The sequence below is a fragment of the Tamandua tetradactyla genome, chromosome 15 (genome assembly GCF_023851605.1).
Source record: "Tamandua tetradactyla isolate mTamTet1 chromosome 15, mTamTet1.pri, whole genome shotgun sequence".
NCBI lineage: Eukaryota > Metazoa > Chordata > Mammalia > Pilosa > Myrmecophagidae > Tamandua > Tamandua tetradactyla.
Window position 1 is genome coordinate 49,511,350 of NC_135341.1, and position 26,104 is coordinate 49,537,453.

The 26,104-nt window shown below is 41.2% G+C and overlaps 1 protein-coding gene across 2 annotated transcripts in view; it reads right to left on the minus strand.

Moving 5' to 3' along the window:
• Positions 1–26,104, minus strand: part of CTDSPL (CTD small phosphatase like) — a 115,577-nt gene that overhangs the window by 22,291 nt on the left and 67,182 nt on the right. For both annotated transcript variants that reach the window (XM_077129815.1, XM_077129814.1), the window contains exons 2-3: positions 8,188–8,339; positions 2,918–2,950 (exon numbers count right to left, since the gene is read on the minus strand). In XM_077129815.1, coding sequence (XP_076985930.1) covers positions 2,918–2,950; positions 8,188–8,339 — 185 coding nt within the window. The remainder of the gene's footprint in view (positions 1–2,917; positions 2,951–8,187; positions 8,340–26,104) is intronic.

Genomic DNA, 26,104 nt, shown 5'->3' on the forward strand with positions numbered 1-26,104 from the left:
ATTTAGGGGGAAGTCCTAATTTCCTTGAAATTTATAAGGATGAATAACACAGTAAAAATCTTGGAAGAAAGGAATAGTAAGGAAGACATATAGCCAATAAACTTGTAAAAAAATGTACATACTCATTCATAAATAAAGAAATGGAAATCAATGTGATAATACCATTCTTTAATTTCAGAGTAGGGAAGATTAAAACATTTGATATCTGTTTCTCATAGACTCTTGGTGGGAAAGCAAATTAGCATAGGCTTTTGGAGCACAATTTGACTTTATAAAAAATGTAAAATATAATCTTTGACTTAGCATCTTCATGATTAGAAATTGATCACACAAATACTATCACATAATTCCATAAACACACATGTATAAGAATAATCATAGCAGAAGCATTTGTAATAGCACAAAAGTGGAAAAAAGTAAATGCCATCAGTCACATACAAAACAACAGGAAGACTTAACAAGTACCTTGTTAAAGGCAAAAAGCAATTTTCAGAAAAGCGAAAACGCTGTAAATTTCTGTAAATATGCTGTGTGTGTGTGTCTAGAAAATTTCTGGAAGGATACAAAGCAAATACTAAAAGTGGTACTTATGAGAAGTGGAACTAGGTTGGGGAATTCTTTATACTTAATCTTTCTTTAACATGACCTTTTTTGTCTTTTTTATCATGATCTTGAATTATTGTTTAGTAAAAAATTAAAAGATTGAATTTGAACACATAAACAGAGCAGCATATGAACAAAAAGAGGGTGGAGGGCTGTTAGGGGACTACACATGGAATTGCTCTGAGCATCTGTAGTCTTGGAGACATGGAACCTTAATCTTCAGGGCATGGAGAAAACTTTCAGGAGCTCATAGGACCTGATTTGGAGACTTAAGACAAGCCTGGCTTTCTGGTCCTGTGGGCAGTACCCCAAGCTCGGAGGGGAGCCCAGTGGCTCCCAGCACTGACCAGGTCCTCCTGCAGTCCAAAAAGGCAAGGACCACTCGGCTTATGTGACCTGGGGCTTTGACAAATGGGTACAGATATTGCAGGGGCTTCTAAGGCTTCAATTCCAGGGATGAGCTGGCCCCAAGATGGATCTGAGTTCAGTCTTGCCTGCTAAGCAGGCTGTGGAGATTATACTGTGCCCATCCATGGAATGGCTTTCCTAGAGGTTACTGTTCAAAGATGTAGATTACTTTAACTAGGTTGTTTTCTTGCTTCAAAGATTCACAAGGCTTCCCTCAGTGTCTCACGTGGAGGAGACATTCACCAGTTTACTGATCTAACACTGGGCGAAACTACACAAGGAGCCTTCTTCCTCTTGGCTATTCCATTCTGAGATTTTGTTATTTGGTTGAGTCTGGACTTGTGAAAAAAGAGTCAGTTTCATCCTAGGAGTTTTTACACTGACAAATGCTTTGATTCAGCATTTAACTTTACAGATGGCTATGAATTAGGTATATTCGTGGTACCGGAGGTGTGGGGACAGCTGCCACCTGTACCTGTTTAATGTAGGCAACGCTGCAGGAAAAATGTCAGATGAAACCACTTTGTATAAAGATTAAAAGAGCCCTCTGATATTAAGCCTATGGGTATTCCCCCTCAAACACTGGATAAGAAGTCATGCTGCTTAATCAATCTTTTTGATCAAGGTCAGTTTCCCAATACAGCCCAATACTCCAGGCATTCTGGGGAAGTCAGAATCACTCCACATACACAGGCAACTTGTTAATCAATGGAGACAGTTTTGAGGGAGAAGAAATTATTGAAGGGCAGGCCACAGTGGCTCAGCAGGCAAGAATGCTTGCCTGCCATGCCAGAGGACCTGGGTTCGATTTCTAGTACCTGCCCGTGTGAAAAATAAAAATAAAAAAAAGAAATTATTGAAAACATTTGGGCACTTTATGTGATACCCATTACCAAAATCTTTGGAATCAACCTGTGCTAACAAAATCCACTCCTTTCCAAGTAAAATTGTTGTGTCTCTTGGATGTTTCCAGAAAATATGTGAAAAAGTCCAAGAAAGATAGACAAACAGATTTGAATCAGATAATCTGAATCAGCTAATCCTTATAGACTAAAATATCTATTTATGAACATTCTTAGAAAACGAAATCCTTCTCTTTCGTTTTCTGTTTGACAAAGGACTGTTTGAAAAGCCTTGTTTGATATGGACATCTCAACCTGTTAGCATCAAGTTTCCAAATGAGAGTCACTAATTTGCTTCTTGCTGAATGGCTCTACTAGCAGAGGTGGAGAAATAGGACCAGTGGGAACAGTGGATGGCTGGCTGGGAGGGACCCAGAAGTCAGGGTCCATGTCTGCAGTGGAGCACTGGTGCAGATTCTCTCCCAAATTCTAGGGCAGAAGATAGAAGTGGTATGGGGCAAGGGAGCACAAACCTGGGCAGAGTTTGAACACAGCTGGGCTGAGGACCTGGGGTGGGTTCTGAAGGTTCAGGAAATACAACTGGGGCAACTTCTCTGATCTCAGAGCCACAGCCAAACTACTGACACTAGCGAACAAGTCAGAAATGGTTGTGGTTAACCAGTTATCTGAGCTTGAGGATTCGAGTGCAACTGGGACTGACCCCGATACAAAGAAATACGTCTGGGTAAAAGAATGCTCTCTCTAACCTATGGAGCTGAGGCTAAGATGTTCTGGAGGTGGTAAGCTACATCAACTTATTAATACTTGGAAACCTTTCGCAGAGAGAAAGGAAAGGTGAGAATTTAGTTAACAGATGCTGTAGCCTTACTGTTAATGAGAAAGGAAACTGCCTCTGTACAGAACGCCCTGCTCACAGTATAAAATGTAGCTTCATTTTTCTTTCTTAATACCACATGATAAGATTCAACAGAAAAATATCTTTAGTAGTAGATCCAAGTCCCCATTCTATGAATGTTTAAATAAAATTGGATAAGTATACATACACTTGGTATGGGAATGACCTGCCTCTGGTCACCCTGAGGAAAAAGAAAAAAAAAATCATTGTCAGGTTTGAAGAGAAATAGGTGATATTCTCAAAAGAAATTTCTAAGCACTCGAGTATAGCAGCCATATGATTTCCCATTCTCCATACCTTGGTGATGTTTAATGAACAGACTCCCGAGAGGAAGACCCCAAAGACTCTTCACATTTAGGGTGCTGGGTTCCCTTCCGGCTTCTAGACATCCCCTCCCCGACAAATTAGAGTGGGTTCCAGAGACTCATTAATAATCTGTGCTTATTCAAATAGTGCCTCCTCTCCTCTCAGGAATTTATTCCTTAATTAAAAAATAAAAATGAAAACCCATACTTCACTTTGCTCTGTGACTCCCTTTAATAACTGGTTTGTTTCTTCTTTTAAGCAGGTTCCCCCCTAAGAAGACTAGGCTTTAAATCAATATAGTAGTCAGGGAAAGAAAGACAAGTTCACCAGATTACAAGGAACTCCTTGGTCACTCCAGGTCCTCTTCTCGGGGAGGATGGGCAGAGGGGACAAGGCAAGGTATGAGAAGTCCCTCTCAGAACACAAACTGGACAGCTCTCTCTTTTAAGAGCAACAGAACCTGTACTTATACGGAGTACTGAGAAAATTCAGGCCCCAACGAAGTGCCTCAGTCATTCCAAACTTGGCTGATGGAAACACTTCATTTTAGCATCATTCAAGAAATATTAACAAAAGAACAAAATTTTTCCACTGAGCGTTCCAGGTTGTTTTTCTTCTTCTTCAGATAGCAAGATGGGGGGCAATGAAAAGCAGCGCCACATTGTCTGAAAAGAAGATGCACTGACTCAGATGCCCACATTGAAGGGGATCACTAGTGATGGGGGTCCCATGCGAGGGGGTCAAACCTGATTGTGGGCAAAGGCTAGAGGCTGGAACCTTTCTGAGTTCTGCTCCAATTCTAAAAGCCATTTTACAACCTCTTCGTGATCTCCAGTCCCTAGACATCACTGCTGCAGTGTAAGAGCAACTACTGTTTTCTCTTGAGATGATCTCAAGGGCTCTTTACTTTTTCAGAAGACCTGGTGCTTGCCTCAAGGATTCTGAATAGCTTCTGCTGTTATTCGAGACAGAGTTGTGCTGCTCTCCAACACGATGCAATCAAACCAAATCCCAGTTTTAATAAAACTGCAGAGAAGTTCATTTCAGAAGCTCTTAAATAATTATTCCCAACATCTGCACCCAGGAGCAGATCACTGACATTGGTGGGGGAGATTTTAACCAGAAATCCATTAGGTCACAGAGTTTCTTAACCTTAGCACTATTGGCATTTTGGGCCAGATAATTCTTTGTTCTAGGGAGTTGTCCTGAGCATTGTAGGATGTTTAACAGCATCCCTGAAGATGTATGTGCATGTACACATGGGATATGCACATACGTGCGTGTGTGTCCACTAATTCCTTACTCTTTTACCCCTTTTAGAGGTCCCTCATGGCCTCTGGCAGGGGGTCTTCTGGGTTCTGGTTCTAGTCTCTGTCACAGGAGCTGCAGACACTTTTATTTTAGGCAAATGGCCTGCACATACAGATTGTGGCTGTGATGGTGGCAATGGTTGCCACCCCAGGCCACTGCTACAGACACAGCTTGAAACTAGAATGTTTCAAATCCTCATTTCTTCAGAGCAAAGCAAATGTGCAGGATGGATGGAACCCTAGAGGTTTTCTGTCCCATTCTCTTCACAGCCTCCCTTTTGCTTTGGCATGCACTCGGAAGGCAGGGGCACCCAGGGAGTCAGCAGTAGAGACAGGCCAAGAATCTGCTGGCTTTTGTTTTCTATGTGTCCTAGCTAAGGTGAGTGCAAGAGGCCAGGGGTTCCTCCTCTGGGAATGAGTTCCCCCATCCTGAGCTCCTTCTCTGGGGACTGCTCTCACAGAATGAACAATCCAAGCGTTATGCAAATGATGCATTTCCCCCCATCTCTCCCCTCTTCAAAGTTAACTAAATTAACATGGATTTAACTTAGTTCTTTAAAACCCCATTCCCCCCCCCATAGTCTCTGGGTTTCAGTGTTGCTGATGAGAAGTCTAACAGCAGTATAATTTTTTTTTCTTTGAAAATAGCTTGTTCTGGTAGCTTATAAGATTTTCTTTTTCCTTAAATTTCAAACTTTCAATAGCACATATCTAGGCGTGTCCTACCTCTACCACTCATCCTGCCATAGCTTTAGAAAATCCTTTCAATCTGCAGACTCAGGCTTTTTTCAGCTAAGGGAAATTGTCTTCTATTATTCTTTCTTTTTATGGAACTCCTATTATTTGCATGTTAGGTCTCCTGGATGCCTCTTCCCCCCCCACCCCATTACAATCTCTGTGTTTCTGGTTTGTACTGTAAAATATTTCTTCCCCTTACTTTTTGAGAACATTAATTTTGTTCTCAGCAGTGACCATTCTCATTCTCCTTTTTTAAGGTTTCTTTACTGAATTTTTATATTTAGAAATCTCTTTTTTGTTTTTTTTTAGTTCTACAGGTTACTTTTGTGCTCTAATTTCATTTTCTGAATATCATTTCCTGAGTTGTCTTCTAAAGTTTTGTTCTATGTTCCATTAGTTCACCTCAGTAGGAGCTTCACATTCTAGTTTTCCACTTGGACTTCTCACAATTATTCAGTCTCATTTTTCTTTGCTTGTTCAACCATGGGTGTTCCCTCTGCATCTGTACAGTTCAATTCATCAGGATCTGTGGGCAGCGGCACCCCAGGGAGCACGGCGAGGCCCAGCAAGGAGTGCTGCTTGTATGGTCCAGCAGAGTCCAAGGTGACAAGCCAGAAGAGATGAAGAAAGCCCCTTTACTACCAGGCTTCTCCAGGGAAACCACTGCACCACAAGAGCTGAAAGGTATTCAGCTCACCAGTGCTGTACCTCCAAGATCTTCCTGGGTCAGCATGATCAGGTAGGCTCTCGAAGGACTGCACTCATCAAATGGGCAGTGCAAACCCTTTCCAAGGAGATCCACAGGCTTATTGGCTGGTTCACCTCATGGGGCCATAAGTTCTAAGTCTCTGACATATGACTTTGGGAGAGGCAAGCATTTTCCTCTGCTGCTGCCCTACTTCTCACTTTCCCCCTTAGAGACAACCAGTAGGCACACCTGGGTTTATCCAGAAAAGGAATTTAAATAGTCAGGACCATGAGCTCAAGCTATCACCTTTTCAGAATTCCCTATTCCCTTCTTTATATCCACATGCACTTTTTATTTTTTTATTATTATTTTTTTGCATGGGCAAGCACCGAGAATCAAACCTGGGTCTCTGGCATGGCAGGTGAGAACTCTGCCTGCTGAGCCACTGTGGCCTGCCTGCACTTGTTTTTAAAATATTTTTTATTGTGAGATATATATAAAAACAAAAAAGCAAATTTTGAAATACATTGTAACAAGTATAGAACAGACAACATGCACTTTTAAAATAACTTTATTTTCTAATAAAAAAGGTAATTTAAGCTTATTTTAGTAAAATTGGGAACTTAACATTACATCCCCCCTCCACCACCAAAAAAAAGCACAGAGGAGATAATCCTATACGTAATTTCACCACTCTGAGATGACTTCTTTACACTTTGGCATATGTCCTCCAGTCTCTTTTTCTACAAATGCTTGTGTGTGCAGGCATGTGTGTGACTATACACATACTTACAAATGCACTCACCTACTATAATTTAGTCTGCTTTTGAAAACTAAATGATACATTGTGAACATTTCTCTATATCACTGATATTTATGAGGCACCATTTTAAATAGCTATATACTATTTGTATGGTTATTCTACAGTTCTTTTTTTTTGTTATGTTATGCAGTGAAGGTCACATCTCATTCTTTTTCCATGTGACTATTCCATTATCACAACACCATTTCTCGAAATTTTTTTTTTTGAGTGCATGGGCTCGGAATTGAACCTGGGTGTCCCGCAAGGTGAGAATTCTACTGCTGAACTACCCTTGCACCCCATTCTATAGTTCTCTCAGCCAATTGCCTATTTTTAAACATGAAGTTGCTTACAATGTTACAATCTTGTAATCGATGCTGAATGCTGTCTTACAGTTCTAAATCTTTTGCACATCCATAATTATGTCCATATGGTAGAACTGCTTGGGGTCAACAAACAGGCACATTCTTAAGGATTTTAAGTCATATTGCCAAATTTCTCTCCAGAAAGGTATGACCAATTTACACTTCTGCCATCCCCTTTCCTTCCTACCATCACCTCCATGCCAAATGCAGATATTATCTTTAATATTTTTGACAATTCGATTGATGGAAAATGGAATTCCATTCTTTCAGTTTGCATTTCTTTGTTACTAGCCAGGTTGAACATTTTTCATGTTTACTGACCACTTATATTTCTTATTTTGTGAATTGCTACAGTTTCATGACTTTTGGGTCCTCATTCTTAACTATCTTCATAATGAATAAGACTGTGCCTCTTTCAGTGCTTTTTACCTGAAATTCTACTTTGACTGAGATTGATACTGTAACCCCTGTTTTCTTTTTGCATATACTTGTGTGATGTCTCTCTGCTCACCCTTTCACTTTTAACTATTTGGAGTCACTCTGCTTCATATTAGACAGCATGGGTTAGACTTTGTTTTTTGACCTGTTGTGAGAATCTGACTTTAATTTTTTAAAATTTAATACATACAAAAGAATACATAACACATGATTGTTATTTAACAAGGTTTTAAACCCATTATACATATATAAATGATTTTAATAAAATGGTTTTAATATAATAAAATATCTATCTATCTATCTTTTTTTTTTTTTTTTTCTTATTGGCAGGCACTGGGAAACGAACCCCAGTCTCTGGCATGGTAGGCAAGAATCTGCCTGCTGAGCCACCGTGGCCCGCCCTAAACCCATTTATATTTATTGTCAGCTCTTCTCCATATCTCTGTTTCCTTTTTTTTTTTTGTCTTTCCATATATGTGCCTGCTACTTGTTCTTTAACTCTGTATTTCACACACTCAATTTCTAAGAGAGACTGTCATAAAAATATGAAATGATTCTTACCACTTTAATCAAATATGCTCTTTAATTGCTAAATAGAAATGTTGACATATACTTTCTCAAAAAGACTACTTATTTTTTAGTAATTTAAAATCTTTGAGTAAATGGCTGCAGATGCACTGGTATAGACCCTTGTCTAGAATATTCATCAGGGTGGGACAGATTTACACTACTGAATTTTTGCCGAGTGCACAATTCCCCATCAGCACTGACCTTCTGAAGCCCACCGTTCTCCTCCACCAGCGGTGGGAGAATAGGGCTGTTGGCTGGCTGGGCCTCCACATTATAATCTCGGAAGCAGCAGAAGAAGGAGCTGAGGATGCTGCGGCTCCTCTGCTTCTTTAAGCTGACATTACACTGGGATGCTGCAATGAGAAACAGAGCACACCGTGGCCAAGGGCAGCATGGACTTGCAGTTATAATGCGACGTGGAAATTCAGGCATGAGGTTGCCCCCCAGAATGCTGATTTCAAGGGGCCTGCCGAGGACAAGAAGATGACGGTCCTAGAAAGCTACTCTAAAAGGATCATTCTTGAACATCACATCCTAGAGGGCCCCACTGGTCAGTGCAGTTCACTCCCATTAGCCGGACAGAGTTCCTTTGACCTCAGCCCTGCGGGGGTAAATGCTCATTAACTGACCCATCCTCAGGGTCAGTCGCCACCTGCATTCCTGAATCCAGCAGATGGAGTCTTCCCACCCTGCACTACTTCCAAACAAACATCCTTCTAGGCACAAACCAGACTGAATACTCCCTGGAGAGCATCTCTCCTTTAAGAGAACCAAGAAAGAGTCACTTTGGAAACCAGATTCTTGGTCACTTCCTGCTCACCATGGAAATGACCAACTCCATGGGTTAAGAAATAAGATACATAAAAGCACAGAGGAATCGCTTTCTTAAATTCTGCCATGTGTCAAGAAATTGATGGGTGTCTGTATCCACAGAGCTCAGGGCTGAAGGTTTCATTCGCACGTAAAATATAAACAGCAGATGTGGGATAGAGGATACACGCTTTGGCCTGAGCAGGAATGGCTGGGGCAGTGGCAGACAGGACAGAGCCCACTGAACATAGGGTAATAACGTAAAAAATGGAAATAACTCATTTCCAAGCCTGTCCTAGACAAGGCACTAGAGGGAGTGATGGAACCTTTCTGGTTATCCAGGAATCAAGACAAGCTACCACAAGTCAGAAATAAAATAAAAAATTGGTATAGATGAAAAACACATCTCAGGGGAGGAGACTGATTTTGCCTGGGAATGCAGCTGGGGCTGTCCTACCACATACCATGTCTGGGTGGGTCAGCATACTCTGAGCAGAGGCCACAAGCAAAGGGGCCACGCTCAGGGTTAATGGAAAAATCATCAATGCAGGAAATGATTTAACCCCACATAACAACTATTAAAGCTTATCTCTCTTAAAGAACAATTTTGGTGCAATTCTTTTTTGTGTGTGCACTTATGTGTGATTTGTGTAATACCTTTCTTTCCAAGAGATCACAAAACCTCTGCTAAAAGTTGTGGGGGTACTCTTCTGCCAGGTAAAACTGAATGCACTCAGCAGGACTGAAAAGCTGTTTTGCCAGCAACTCTACAAGCCTGGATGATCTTTAGTTTGGGTTTGGGCAAATGGCCCAGTAAGTATGAATTTAAGATTCTCACTCATTATAAAGATACATTTTGAACCACACATCCTTGGAAAAGCAGGCTGTTTTTATCTTCCTTCTGAATCTGTGGGTGCATGCCGTGTGGCACCAGTCTTCTGTATTTTAGGCCTTGCACACTAGGACAGGCCACAGGAGGCCTTCCCAGGGGTAGTGGTGGGAAGAGATAATGACCACTGTTTATTTACCAAGGGCCAGCATGCTGGGTTCCAATACCTTACAAACCAATTCTCCCTGCTATCCAAGGAGATAGGTGTTACTGCTTCTATCTTACTGCTGAGAAAACACAACCAGTAATTGCTTGTGCCAGGATTTGAACCTAAGCTGGCCTGTTTCCAAAGTACATGTTTTCCCCATGTGCCAGGCTGAAAGCAAACTTGAAACAACTTAGGTCAGATTAAGAAGGAGGGAACATGCTAAATGAAGAGAAAAGCACCGCAATAAACACACATTTAATATAAATGACTAGTTAAACCAATTCTGTTGCTACTTTGGGTGTTTTAATTTAGTCAGGGGAAGAACAAAACTATTTCTTCCCTCCCTAACAGCATATTTCTCTGCAAGTAAACAAGCAGTTTGCTCATGTCTCAGAGACACTGAGCAGTCAGTAGCCAGGCTATGCATTAAACAGTAAATAAAAAGCACTTTTCAGATCCTATTTTCATGCTTAGATTGTGTAATTCTTTCCCATAACTAACCAACTAACAAATTAACCAATATACTTTAAAAATCCTAATTCTGGAGCTAGTGAGCTGCTTATAATTTCCACTGAATGATTACTTTCTATATAGCAGCCACAAATAGACCTGTGGGAGTTAATACATTAGTTTGACTTACTTGGAGGCCATCACTCCTTTGATGGGGAAAGCCTACTCAACTTTTCCTTTCTTTGTATGAAGAGGTGAAGAATCCAAAGGGATCCCCCCAACACAGTCATGGGAGGGCAAAGGCCTGCTCCTAAGCTTGGAGGCTCTTAACTTTTCTCATCGTTTTTGGATTGCTCCAGTTCTCTCAAAATCAGGCTAGCTGGGGAAATGGAAGGATTTCCTGAGATCAGCATTAGCCTCACTGTACCCTTAGCAGTCATTTGTTCGTGAACGGGGCTCAAGATATGGGGCTTTTGGGTTTAATGACTACTGTTTTCCAACTCCAGCTGCTGCCCCTCTCACCCACTCCCCACCATGGCTACAATGCAGAAGATTCTTGATTTGCTCATAAATTTTCTAATAAAAGGATTTTGGTTAATACATGAAATTAAAATCCCTAGTTTGATGACAATGTTTCTATCATAATATAGATCTTAAAAGCTAGTTATAAAATTATACATCTGATTTTATCATACTTATGCAATACAAACAAAAAAGATAACAGAAAAAAGACTGGCAAGAAATATGTCAAAACGTTAACAGTAATTGCAGACTATGGGTATTTATATTTATTCCTCCCATGTTTTCCAAATGTTTTATGGTAATTATATATTACTCCAACGATGGGGAAAAACTAAATTGTCTTATTAAACTTTCTTTCAGGAATGTTGTAAAGCTCAGGACCATAAGGTCAGGAGAAACCAGTAACATACATCTAAACCCTAAAAATTCAGACTTATTATTCCTATGCTTCTCCACTCTAAATCTGTAAAGCAAGGCAGGTAAAAGCCGGGTTTAAGTTTTGTAGGAAGCAATGTCACTACTGCCAGAGCCCATACCCACTCCTGGCCTGTGACACCAGCTAAGACAGAGCATAACCACGACGTAGTTCAAAAGCAGAGAAGGCCCGTGTGAAAAGAAGACAACAAAGAAGTATTCTTTCCCCATTGGCTTTCTCACCTGGCAGCCCCACCAGGCCACTTATTGCCTCGGTACTCCCAAATATGGTCTCCTTCTCTGCTCGTTAATCAAGACCTTGCCTCTCACCATGTTTACTCGCTTGTCCTTTTGACCATTTCCACCGATAGGCAGGTACCAAAAGACAGATGAGAGGTTTCCTGGTGGCTCAGGTATCCAGGAATATGGTCTTTATCAGTATAGTGTTAACAGGAGGATATTAAAGATTAATGCACGTATCTTCCTGTGACATTAGTTTTAAGATATTTCTTTGGAGGAGTAAAGGCTAGAGTAGCAACTCTGAACATTGGTCTAAAACATTTTACAAATATTTTCATTTTTAATCAGATTTAGGAGGTAGAAGTCATCAAAACTCATTCCAAAGTTTTCAGGTTGCTCTTCCCCGATAACCATCCTAGTCCCTGCCCCTCAGCTTCCACCATGGCAAACTGCACTACACTGCTATCCCAGCTCCCAGGCCTCCTCCTCACATCCTCACTTCTCAGAACCTTTCTGTTCTTCAGGGCCAGACTTAAAGTCCGCTTCGCCCAGGAAGCCTTTACCAACCATCCCAGTGGAGGTGATGTGTTCCCTGATGAGCCACTTAACTCCCCGATGAACAAGTGCACGGCTGAGCTATGCTGGCAGTCCATCTCTCTCTCCTAACTTCCAGGCCCATTTGTCTGCTGGAAATCTCATCGAGGTGTCTCCCAGGTGTCTCACACTCAGCGTGTCCAAATGGGGCCCAATGTCTCCACTCTTCACCTAGGGTACTGATTTCTTAGTCTAAAGCATCTCATGACTATGAGGCAAAATTACTATAACAGACCTTGGTTATATAAACTGTAATTTAGGAAACAAAACTAGAAAATTTCAGGAAGTGGTTCTACTCAATTGCTCTAAAAACTAGATGTAGAAGTGGGGAAAGAAATGTGAGTGGCTAGGTGCCCAAGTGAGATTTGCTGGGGGCTTTCTCTCTTTTCCCTTTGAAAAAGAACAATCTACTCTCTCTCTCCTCCTTCTTATCCCATGAAGCTTAGTTTTCTCCTCTGCTGAGCATTGCACCTACCCAATCTACATCTGATTCCAGGGGCTTCTTGCCCCAAGTTTTGCATCAAAGAGGTCTGGGTGCGCAGGGAGCAGACCCCCCACTGCAGGCTCCTCTACTGGGCCATTTCTTGCTGGCACTTCCCAAGGCTCTGCCCAGTGCAGGCCTGCCTGTCAGAAGGACCACTTCTCTTTTGATTCCTTAGCCCTGATGAGATGCATACTTATGAAGACATGCCTGTGGTGAGTCCTGGCAGCTGCTCTTCTCTCCACCTGGATGGATGGACGGGCCATAGGCATGGACACCCACCCCAGAGGGCATGTAAAGGCAGATCCCTGGCAAAAGTGGGATGATGCTAAAACTTAACTCTTTCCATTTCCCTGAGTGGGCCAGGGTGGAGCAGAATTCCTGGGGAGGGTTGTGAAGAACTGGAGATGTTGGGTATTGGCCTCCCCCATGGCCCATGTGTCTGCTGCAGGGTCAGTGTGGCACTCAGACAAACAGGACATGGCCCTGTTTTTCTGGATTCACCCTGAGAGCTGCTGCTTTGGTCCCTGAACCTCATTTCACTGCAGCTTAGCAAATAAAGACACTGCTTCCCATTTATGTGCAGTCTTCTTTCTCCTCGCAGGGCAGGGAACCTCCTATCTACCAGTGCAGCAAAAGTGGCTTAGATAGGGTCTATGAAAGGGGCAGCTTAAAGTGGACACATTGATAACAGTTTCTCTCAGAGTAAATGAGTCGTCAAACCTAAAGGCAAGACAAGAAGCCTCACAAGTACCTCCCTGTTGTCTCTGGGCAGAGCACTGACACAGTAGCCAGAACCAGTATCTTGAAAGCACCTGTGACAGATGGGAAGTACAGTAGACATGCCTATCCAGAAACCATTATCTCCCTTTCTAGTAAACCTCCTCAATTTTCCAATGAGGAAGTACTCTCATCCCATCAACTTTCAGTCCATTACCAAGGCCTGGCCAGTCAGATCTGCATGACTGGTTTAGGGATGGACACACGATCCAACATTGGCCAAGGAGAGTCTGCCCCAGGATTCAAGCTAGAGCTACTGGAAGAGATGTTCTCTTTTTCTGGGTTTGAGAAGTTGGTAAGATGTAAACCTGGAGCCACTGTTGGTTTATATCACTGTCACCATTTGAGAAATGCCTATCTGAGCATGAAGCCAACGATGAAGAAAAAATAACAGATATGGAGAGGGACAAATTTCTGACAATATCATTTGAGGACTTGGTTCTATTAAAACTAGACTCTTCTGGAACTTTCAGTTATGAAAGATAATAAATTATTTTTTTCTCTTAAGCCAATATGAATTGGGTTTATATTCTCTGCAATAGAAATGACTACCTCTGAAAATATAAGCACCCATGTTAGGTGGTGAAGAAGCACCCAAGAACAAGATAAGCACAGGCCCCATCCTCATGGATTGTACATCTAGGGGGAGAGACATTTGAATAAGCAATTATGGGACAGTATGAGTCTTGTTACAATGAGGCAGTACAGAACACTGCCAGGGCCTAGAGAGGGGCAGACACTCCAGATCTGGGATTGGGGTAGTAATGGCTTCTTGGAAGAAGCATCTTTAAGTTGGATTGAGAGTTTGATAAAGTTGTTGGAGTGGAGGAAGTAGGAAAGTGGGGAGCAGCAACGTGTAAAGGTCCAGATTGAAAGGGTACATGAAAGAGCTAAGAAATCAGAGAAGTGTTAAGAATCAGAAGTGTGAGATGGGGGTAATGACTGGTGGTCAGCCACGTCCTTGTAAACCACTGTGATGAGTTGGAAATAATCAGGTTTGTACCATGACTGTCATTGTTTCACCTCAGTAATTGAGTTTAACTTTTAAATTATGATTAATGCAGGACATTTTCCTGCAGCAAAGATTTCCAAGATATTTTCAAATTAGAGATGCAGACCATTTTGTATTTAAGAGCTAAGAATGGAATTTCTTTTTAAAGAATTGACTGTAAACACAAGTTACATGGAAAGAGAACAAACTTTGGAATTACACTGGGGTAATTGGCCCTGTCACTTGTTAGCTGGTGTGACTTCCCCTACCTAAGCTTCACCAGCAACACAGAAATAATAACACCAAATCCACAGGGTTGTGTGCAGATGCAGCAAAACCATGTATGTTTGTATAAGAGAGAAACTCTACCAGCAACTTAAAACACAACAACAAAGTATGACTGGTTTAGATGTGGTGCAGGGTCTCACTATGAATATTCAGAATTTAACTCATATCCAGACACCAGTCCTCACAAAAACAGCATGGCTTTATGAGTAAACATGTAGGCAGATTCATTTTGGTTTTGGTTATATGAATTCTAAACTTAGGAATTTAAGTAGCTCTTCAAAATCTTCTGTCTTACCCAGCAAAGATTCCAGTGTATAATATATAATAATGTTAAAAACTGAACAAACAGTGACCGTGTAATCGTGAAAACGGTGTGTCTGATGCTCCTTTTATCCAGGGTATGGACAGATGAGCAAAAACATAAGGACAATAAATAAATAAAACCATAAGAGGGAGATAAGGGGTTAAGAAAATTGGGTAGATTACAACGTCAGTGGTCAGTGAGAGGGAGGGGTAAGGGGTATGAGATATATTAGTTTTTTCTTTTTTCATTTTATTTCTTCTTCTGAAGTGACACAAATATTCTAAAAATGATCATGACGACAAATACACAATTATGTGACGATTTTGTGAGCCACTGATTGTATACTTTCGATGGATTGTTTGGGGCAGGAAGACATCTCAATAAAAATATTAAAAAACACTAAACAAATAAAATATCTCTGCATTTGAGGTTTAAAATAAACCTTAGGACTCAGGCCTTTTCTAGGAAATCTTATGCTAAATTTCTTTCTTTTTAGAAAGAAAAAGTGTTGTAATTAAAGACATGAAATGTCAAAGGGAAAGTCTACCGAGACTGACAGTAGGGTTTGGTTCACCAGAGGACTAAGCTATGGTCTAAGAACTGTCGGAGGACACAGACTGAATCCACACCCAGTTCACATACAGGGCCTGGGAAGGGCATTGGTTCTTTTCTGTCTCTAAAAATGGAAATATTGACCCCAAAAAGTCAGAGGTTCCTGATTAGCATAAAATCTGCTACTATATAGCTACTAACCTTTTACATATAGCTACTAACCTTTTACAGTCCTTTCTTTCTGATCCCGTTTAGAAGTAAGATGTGAGGTGAGTTTGGAACCAGTCTTAACACTTGCCTTTAGGACCAAAACCTCTGGAGTCTGCACCAATTCAGAACCTCACATGTTCACCATCCCCATATAGAGATTTCATTTCCTCTTATTTCTGATTTGACCTAATGCCCCCAGCACCCCACATATAACCTTAAAACAATCAAATAAGTAGTTTGGGATGAAAATCAAGAGTAGCAGAAATGCAAGTGGAAATGTTTGTTACTCACTAAGACTCCTTCCCTAATCATTCAAATTTCTCCAGAAGTGAAGAAACTGCAACTTGGCAGCTGTAGAAAACAAAGAAGCCTTGCTTTTAATTTCTTTCATGCCATGTTAGCCTCTCACTTTATATATGTGCTGGCAAAGGGGCCAGAGTACCAAGGATGAAGCACAACAGAATTTCTAGAAAACTGACTCACACTAAATCTTCTGCTTTAGTGTGTCAAAGCACCAAATACCTGTCTTCGAACCCAGCTTTTTTTCTTGTCACAAGAGCAGAATTAAGAAAGGTAAATCTTAGCAGATTTATATCATCCAAGTATTTATAGTAGAGCATTAAAAATGTGCCTCAGGCCATGCATCAGTCTGGATATCAGTGCTACTATGGCTAAAAAACGGAGCACTGAAATTTCCCAAGCTAAGGATATTTCTTTACACATGGAATGTCAGAGCTTATTACAACCCTGAAGAGACCCTGCAGTTGAATCTACAACTATATTATTTTGGAAAAAGCTAAACACTTTTCATTTAGGGGAGGGAGAGGCCAGCATTTAAATGAATGCCACATTTCTTCGCTCTAGAATTGGGCTGCAATCTCTGGAATGCATCCCAGGGCCGTGGTTTGGAATGGGTGTCTAACAGGAAATTCTGGGCAGTCTATGCATACATCACATTCCTTTCCCACCCGGAAAGAGTGGTCAACAAACACAACTTTCCTCTGTTCCTATAAAAGAAGGGCGTTGGGGATGGGAGAGGCAGGGAAGCACAGCCTGCATTAAGTTCAAAAACAGATGTGGCCACTGAGAATCCAAACATCCTTTTCTGCTAGAAAAGGGACTTAGTCACTAAAAAGTTACCTTTTGAGGCAGTCCCTCAGTTCCTACTCTATTTCCCAGTGATAAATTTCCGAGAATATCACTTGAAAGAAAAGGACCTTTGAAGGCTCACTTTCCCAATGCAGCCTGTAACTGGCCGCAGTCCCTCCAGCAGTAAATCAGAGGAGAAGCAAGGGCTGGAGGTTAAGAGCTGGGCAGGAGGAATTCTAATCTCATTCTTCCTTGATACACAGTTTCAAGATGATGTTCACTATTAGCTCATAATGACTGGCATTTGTTGAGGGTCTCGTTTATATGAGGCCTTGACACAAATCGTCTCTGGTCACAGTGTGCAGTGCTGACATGACCACCCTGTTTTCCAATGAGATGTTCGAGATTTTATATATGCATTATATATAATATATAACCATCAAGTGAGGGTTTTGGGGTTCAAACCTAGAGTGGACTGATTACACGGTCCCTGAACTTCCTACCATCCCTTCCTGCTTCTTTCTCCAGCACTTTTCTGGGTTTGGGTTTTATTTCCAAGGCAAAAACTCTGAATATGAGGTCTTGTGCTGCAGACTTCACTCCAAATGCCACACATTTGAAAACTCCAAAATGAACCAATAATGCTCATGTCAGCCTAATTAGACAGACATGCAGGGTTGTCTCACTGTGCTACCAGTCCCTCCAAGACTCAGCACATCCCCAGATCCTTGCTGAAGGGTTGCACAGGGCAGGTAGAACTAGACACAAACCCAGGTATGGATGGCTCTAGAATTTAGCTCATAACCATCACTATACAGAGTCTGTTTCTCACATCAAGATCCAAAATAAGTAATGGAACAAAGGAAGGAGGAAGGTAAAGGTTAAAATTTAACAGTAATCAAACAGATGAATGTTTAAAGAATGAGGCCCCATTTTATACCTACCTAACGAACAAAAAAGATAAAATCACATTGTGAATGGGGGTGAGAATTTGATGGTGCAGACCCACTCCCACGCTGCTGGTGGTTCTGTAAAAAATTTGAAAGGCAGAGGAGCCATGTGTCAAAGATAATGAAGTATTCATGCAAACAATGTGTATGTCCAACAGAGTAGAAATGGTTAATTAAATCAGCACACAGCAACTCGAGAGAATATGATGCAAGTAAGAAAAACAATCATTATGAAGATGTGGGGAAATGTCTATGGGCACTGTTAGGGGAAGCATCCCAGACACTGTATGTGCCCATGTCTGTATAACCTTATTACGTATATCAGAGCACACTCAGGAAGGCAGGCTCTGGAGGTAAAGGGACCTTACTCTCTTGTTCACATCTGTGTCCCTAGGACAGAGAAACGTGCAGGCACAAAACAGACTTGTCAAAATAGATGCTTATTGAATGAATGTATGGAAGGAAACACAGAACAATGAAAATGACTGATATATATAAAAAAGGAAAAGTTCCTCCTTTTCCCTCAAGAGAGGGCTCAGCTCTAGCAGCACCACTTTTCTGGGAAGCTCTCTTGCCGAAGCAGACCTCCCTCCTCTAAACAATTCTAACTGATAGAAATCATGCATGGCTAAATCCGCATTTGGGAACGCAGTTCACCCCCCCCCCCACCCCCGCCACTTTTAGCCAGGATGGCAAGCCCTGTGACTTACAAAATAATTGGTGGGAAGAAAAGATTATGTAAAACACGTTAAACAAGGCTATCTCTAGATGGCAGGATTGGGGTTTATTATTATTATTATGTTTCTTTTTTAAAAAAATACTTTTATTGAGAAGTCTTCACACACATACAGTCCATCCACAGTATATAATCAATGGCTCACAATATCATCACATAGTTGTGAATTCATCACCATGATCACTTTGACAACATTTGCATCACTCCAGAAAAAGAAATAAAAAGAAAAAAGAAAAAACTCATATATCCCATATCCCTTATTATTATTATGTTCTCATGCTTTTTGACCATTTCTAAATTTCTATAATATAAATTATGTTTATAATGAGAAAAATCTAGTCAATGTTAAAAATTTTGGTGTCTACCTAATAATATATATGTGGACATTTTCACATATGATTAGATATTCTTCTACAACGTCATTTTTATTGGTTGTATTATATTCCACCCTATAGATGTGCAGTGCGCCATAACTCTGGACATTTATTACGTTGTCTGCATTTTAGAAAGTTATAACAAATGTTGCAATATGTTTGCAATAACCAATGTTGGGGACAATTTAGTTGTCCATCAATATGGAACTGGTTAGGAAAAATCCAATCTATCCACAGGATGTAATATAACTTTTTACAGTTGTTAAAAAGAATGCAGCTCCATATGTACCCATAACAGCTAACATTTATTTCATGTGACATGTGCCAGGCACTATTTTATGCACTTTACATGTACAGATTTTATTTCATCCTTACAGTAATCTTATGAAATAGGGGTTATGATCATGCTATTTTATATATGAGGAAACTAAGGCCGAGCGGTTAAAAAACTTGCCTAAGATCACGCAGCTAGTAAATAGCAGAATTTGTTCAAACCAGGTGGTCTGCACTCTTAAATTAACCTCTGTGTTATACTGCCTACTGAGCACATTCTGAGTTATATGAAATGAGAAAAGCATGCCATCATTAACTATCAAATACAAAATGAAATAAACAAAATAAAGAGTACATGCTTGTGAATATTCTCATATATGCAAAAGAGTATCTTTGTAAGGGTTTTTTAAGAAAACTGGTTTCCCCTTGGGAGGGACACTGGGTGAATGGAGGACAGGACTGGGAGGGATGGAGAATTTGTCACTCCATAGCTTTTTTATCCTTTGAATTCTGTATCATGTATTAAAATAGTTACTCTGTGTCATTTATCATACATAAGTAAAAGTAAAAATGCAAAAAATAACTCTCAGTGAACACTGATGTACATAAACTTTATGTACATGTCAGATTATCCCCTTACAAGAAATCCCTACAAGTTTCCTTACTGGGATCAAAGTCTTTGAAAACGTGTCAAGCCTCCTGAAACCTATGGACAGTGTGCCCTAGAAGGGCAGTATCGATGTGCACTCCTGTCTGTGGGGTGATCAACCAAATCTGTGCCAACGTGAGCCCTGATACTAGCACAGACTTTAAACAACTCTTGCCAGTCTGAAAGGTAGAAATGGTAACTCGTTGTAGCTTTCATTTGCATTTCTTTGTCATTCAAGTTCTACAATCTCTTGTACCCTTTTTGGCCACTTCTATGTCTTCTTTAGAAAATGGTGCTTACTTTTTTTTTTTTTTTTTTTTTTTTGCTTATTTTCCTTTTCTTTTTTTTTCATCATAAGGGTTTCTTTGTTATATGTTAAAGATATAATCCTTTGACTATCCTCTATATTGGAAATATTGTCTGATTTGTTTTAGGTCATTTACTTTTGTTTATAAGTGGTTATGGGTGTGCAGAAGTTTTAAATTTTTAAGTAGTAAAACTAAGTATCTTTTTTTAATGCTTCCTTTCCACTCCAATATTCACTTATATTTTCTTCTCTTTCTTTTTTAGTTTCATGTTTTAAATTAACATTTCATTTGTTGGGGGTTTATTCTATTATGTGGTAGGATATATGAAGCTACCCTTTGACCTTGTAAAGGATTAACAAAATATTCTAGTAATATTTTTTGAACAATTCATTCTCACATACCTATTTGGCCATTTCATTCTACCTTATCCCACCCCATCCCACCCCATTACACCCCGCCCCACTCCATCCCATCCCATCTCATCCCATCCTATCCCTTTCTTCTGCATGTACTAGTAAAACACAGCTTTGCTTCTATGAATTTATTATTTCAATACCTAATAGAATCAGTTCCCCTTTAATATTTTTTTCCAAAAATTTCTTGGCTAGTCTAATCCTTTATACTTTCAGATAAATGTCAGAATCACTTTATCAAGTTATAAAAAACATCATTGGGATTCAGTTGCATTAGGCTCATAAAATATACATTCACTAATTCTAGTTAATTCTATTTAAAGTAATTAAAATGAAAAGTAAAACAATCTATTTGTTCCATCTTATGCCTAAAATCTGTGCCAAATTGAGAGGGCGGAAGCCAGCACTACTGCTGACGGAATGAATGCCTGCTATGGTGAGCCTGTCACCATGCTGGGGTCCACACGCCTGACCACATGTAGGTACCATCACCCCATTTTTGTGGCCAAGAACAGAGGCACTGAGACTTTGCCCAAGGATGCATAGCTACTAAGTGGTGGAAGTGGAATTTGAACCCAGGTTGTTAGACTGCAAAGCCTATACTTCACGCCTGCCACCCCTTGCAATATCTTTCCCACTCTCTCTGGCCTGCAAATGACCCAAGAGCAGGGGTGGGGGCTTGTTCACTCCTGGCTTCCCACTACCACTGCCTCTAACACTGGGAACTGCAGGTAGCAGGTGCTGAATAACCATCCTTCAGAAAATGAATGCTTTGGTTCTTATTCTTACTTATCTGAAGACAAAAGCCATAATTCAATGATAAAATTCCATTAATAATTGCCAAGTGGTGGGTCACACTTCTTCCTGTGATGTTTAATTAGAATTAGTAAAGTATCAAGCCAGTTTACCCAGAATATTCATTCTGCTACTACCATGTTTTTGCAATTAAAATGTAACCATATCTATATTCCGCTCCCTACGCAATCACATCAGAAGCCAGTATGACTGATGGCTGGTCCCAAAACTGAAGAAAGGAATAATCATGCCAAGCATTGCCTCAATAGTCCTGAATAATCTTCCACAAAAGACAGATTTTCCTAGGCCAAAAACAAAACAAGCATGTCTCTCAATCAGCAAGTCTTCAGTTCCTACCTCAGATTTGCTACTGACCAACTCTGACCACAAAACCTGGATGTTTGGACTCACTGTTGACTGGATTACTCGGCCAGAGAGCTCTCCCACACCTACCTGTCAGGACAACATATCTGTCATGATGAGAACTGACATTCATAAGTCAGATCCACCTGGGCCTTCTCAAGGACTGCACTGCTCCACCTCGCAAGATTATCTGATTTCCAGAGCTGGACACATCTCAGAGGTCATTGAAGTGGGTAGTTTCTAAGTGAGTGCGTGGAAGGTAAAATGTAGGGGTTCCCGAGAGCCCAGGGATGTGGCTGTGACACAGTGACTTGAACTCACATGGAAATATCAGGTTCTGCTGCTGTAGGAGGGAATACACCAATTTGGCTGGTGACTATCAGTGACGTTCTTATTTACATTGTTAATGGACACCCACCTATGTCTTAAAAATATTAATAAGTGAATTATTAATTATTATTTATTAGCTCTGTAATAAAAAGTTATTTTATAGTGTCCATGGGGTCCATGGTGGGGGCAAGAGTAAAAAAAAAAAATAGTGTTGTTAAGGTGGGCTGGAAACCTGTCATCTTATTGTCCACTACAGCTGTTCTCAGTTCCCTGGCATGGCATCCGTTAAGGTTTCTTCCAATCTTCCACTGCTCCCCTCATTTTGGGTCTTTTAGCTTTTGCCCATTTAACTGTGTGGTGCCTTTCAATTTCTCTTTGTCAACGAGTAGCCTCCTCCTCTGTGACTTTCCCATGGCCTCCCAGACCTCCCCATGGCTACCACAGGCCATCCTTCTGATATCTTCAGGCAGCAGGGTTGCTGTCACCCAAAGGGCAACAAATTCATTCAACAAATGTGTATTTATGTGTCTATGATGTGCCAGGTATTGTGCTAGGTACTGTGGAACAGAGCAGCGAACAGAACAAAAACTATCTGCTCTCATTGAGCTTACACCCCAGTGGGAATAGACAGACCATAAATAAATACTTAAAATACATGTTATATCAGATGGTGATAAGCACTGTGATTCACAGTAAAGCAGGGAAGAGAGTTAAAGAGTGCTGCGTGTGATTTTAAATAGGATGCTTGAAGACCACACACACTAATAAAGTGACATCTGAGCAAAAGCTTAAAGGAAGAGAGTGGTGAGTCTTTTGGGAGAATAAGGTTCTGGGCAGAGAGAGTAACAGATGTGAGTGCCCTGATGTAGGGGAATTTTTGGTGTGTTCAAGAACAGCGAGGGGCCAGTGTGGTTGCAGGAGAGTAATCGAGGGACAGTGGAAGAGGACGTCAGAAAGGTGATGAGGGGTCAGGTCAGGGCCTACAGGATGCTGGAAGGACTCGACTTTCTCTCTAAGCCAGATGGGAAGGTCATAGTCACAACAGTTCCATAACAATGGCATGCTTATGCCAGAACTTAAATAAGGCTATTTTGGGTCAAAGGCAGCAACCCTGCTATTATCATCCCCTAAGGAACAACCTGGCTTTTGTCTCAGAGAACTGTCACTTCTACAAGAAAGGGGCTTCCATCTGATGCATCTCCGTTTCTCCTCTCCTTTTCTGTTACCCACCTTCCACGGGCTTCCATACATACTCCACCCTGCATTCTTCTGGCATCTCCTCCCCCTTTACCTGTGTGCTAGTACCTGCCTTGTTCCCAGGACCAGATACATAATTTGCAAGGCCCAGTAAAATGGGAATGTGGGGGTCCCTTTTTCAAACAGTAAGAACTTCAAGACCGCAACAGTGGAGCATTCAACCAAGAGGGGCGCCCTCGGTGGGTCGCAGTTTGCACGCACCCGGGGCTGGCCCTGCTTGCTCTTATTCTGCGCGAGAAGGTAGATGAAAGCAAGGCCCTGTGCACGCAGGCTGCACCCTCCAACAGAGCCTAGTGGAGGTGCAGGGTAACCGCTGCCATTGCTACATTCCACAAAGAGCGCAATGGATCTGGGTGGAAGAGAAAGACAAGATCAGAAACCACTGCTGGGAGGGCTTACTTTTAACTGGGCGAGGAGAACTTCCAGGAGGCGGAAAGCTTGACACCAGAAAGAAGGGTTCAACAGGAATGTTTTCTGAGTGCCTCCTTTGCTCTGGGCACTAAGGGAAAGGGGCATGATAGATGGTCCTGCAAATATTTGGAGAGGTCAGCCAAGGCTTTCCTTGGACAGTGCTTTTCCAGGGGAGGTAGGACTGCAGCTGGGCCCAGAAGGATGGAGAGAGGGTAAGGAAGGGCCTTTATATGGGAGAAATGGAAAGTTACAAAGGTGGGCAAGAAACCATATGCTTGGCGGGCAATGAGGAGGTTATGCTGGCCAGTGGCAGAGGATGTACAACCAAGTTAGGATATATAACCAAGTGAAACACAGTGGGGAAGACCTGAAGGACAGGCCTTTAGCCTGAAAGCAGTGGTGGTGGGGCAGGGCGAGCAGTGACTGTTTTGAGGAGGGGCAGGAACAGGATGAGATGTGCTCTCAGAAGACTTATCTGGCAGTGCATAAAGGACAGATGGCCAGCTCAGATCCTCATCCAGGCAGAGGTCATGCCAGTGAGGGCAGGGGGGCAGGAGCCTTCCTACTGTTGGTAGTGGATCTACACAGACGGGCAGACATGAGAGAATGTTTGGATGCACACTTCCAAGCAAGTAACCACAAATGAGAGAACTGCACATCACTGTGACAACGCTCTCTTGCAGGTTGCCCCAAACCACGTGCATCCCGCAGAATCTCTAATTTTAGAAACCAGACTGAAACTTGTCTGCCCAGAATAAACCTGACCCCAAATATTTACTTTTGTCATTATTTTCCAGTTGTGGAGGCAGGAAGATCAACATGAGCTGCAGGATGCTATACATGCTACCCACCAGAAAAGTTTCTCAGGGTGTCTTTGTGGACACTCGAAAAGGCTGACAATTACAATACAAAGGAGTCACAAAGTAAAAGTGAAAACACTTGGCACTGTGTCATACATCACTATTTTTCAATCTCTTAACTATGAACTCTGGGCTTCATAACCCTTTCCATTTCCATTTCCTTTTTCACATGGATAAACAGGCCTTCTGATCCTGGGCCAGAGACCAAAGGAACAAAAGAGCAAATGGTACACAGAGAGAAACTTACTTCCATCATACAAATAGAACACATAGTGGTCTTTCTCTCTCTTTAGGTCAAATAATGGGCATAGCTTTAATCTGAATCATAATGAGCTCTGTATTCTTACCTAAAGAATTTTAAGATAAAGAAAATCTCACCTTGGATTTGTTTGAACGTGATAAGGCAAGAGGTCTTGGTTTCAAACTTGGTCCCAGTTTCCAAACACAGGAACTCTTTCCTGTTTTGTTTTGTTTTAACAAGAGAAGGGTAAAATAGAATTTAAGGTTGCAACATGTTCTGGTTCAAACAGACATCTGTGCATATGCACAGATTATTTTCAAACCAATTTTGAAAATTTTATCAAATTGTATGATTGTGCTGTTCCCTTCTTACTATCAGAGCTTTCTGATAGCCTAAATGAGTGATTTAACAATTTGGATTTGTACTGGTTTAAAAGTGTGTTGTTTTATTTTTTTAAAAACAGAGAAAAGCAACAAATAGTAGGAAGCCTTGTTTATATCAACTAGCTGACGGTTTAATAGTTCAGATGGAAATATGCATGTTAAAGCGTCACTGTTGACAGTCTGCAGTTTCCAACTACACAATGTGGTGAATTCTCAAGACAGTATGAATTTTATAAGAAATGTTTTTAGTTATTTGTTCCTTAACTAGGAATTTTTTAAGATATAGTATCTTTGTGAATGGAAAACTATTAACAAATAATCTCAAGAAACTTCACTAAGTAAAATATATGCACAAACCACATATTTCAAAATAAACATCACACTTTGGGTACAGAACACAGAATAAGAAGCATCATGTGATTCTTCCTACACAGAGTTCTACTCTGCCAAGGAGTTCAGATATTTTAAGAACACAGTTGAACTATCAGTTGGGATGGCAGTTCTCTAGAAGCCTTCCTGATATTTTCAGGGGTCCTCTCTCCAGGTGACTACTTCAACACCCCTAGAATTGTGCACACCAATCCCAGCTTCTCCTCCTGCTTCCCTGTTGTCAGTCAGCCACCAGGCCCAGGCTCTTCTCCCCATCTGCTCAGCCACCACCTGGGCCCATGCCATCATGCCTCCTTCCCTGGAACGTATCCTTACCCACTCTTGCCAGAGTGATCTTTTCTGAAATGCATATCTGGTCAGGTCTCTTTCCTGCTTGTCAGCCCTCAGTGGATCCACATGGCATGCACTGGATTGCTGTAATATTACATGAACTAAGGTAACACAGGATAGTAAAGGATGCTGAATTAATTCACCCTTACTGCTCATGGTGGAAACACAGCTCTTGCTTCAGAAATCTCTGTCCTGAATGTTCCTGCCAGGGCTGTGGGATGTGAGTCAGGGCTGGGCTGCTGCAGCAAACGTAGTTCTCACAGAGGAGCACATACCTGGGGCTACACGGGGTG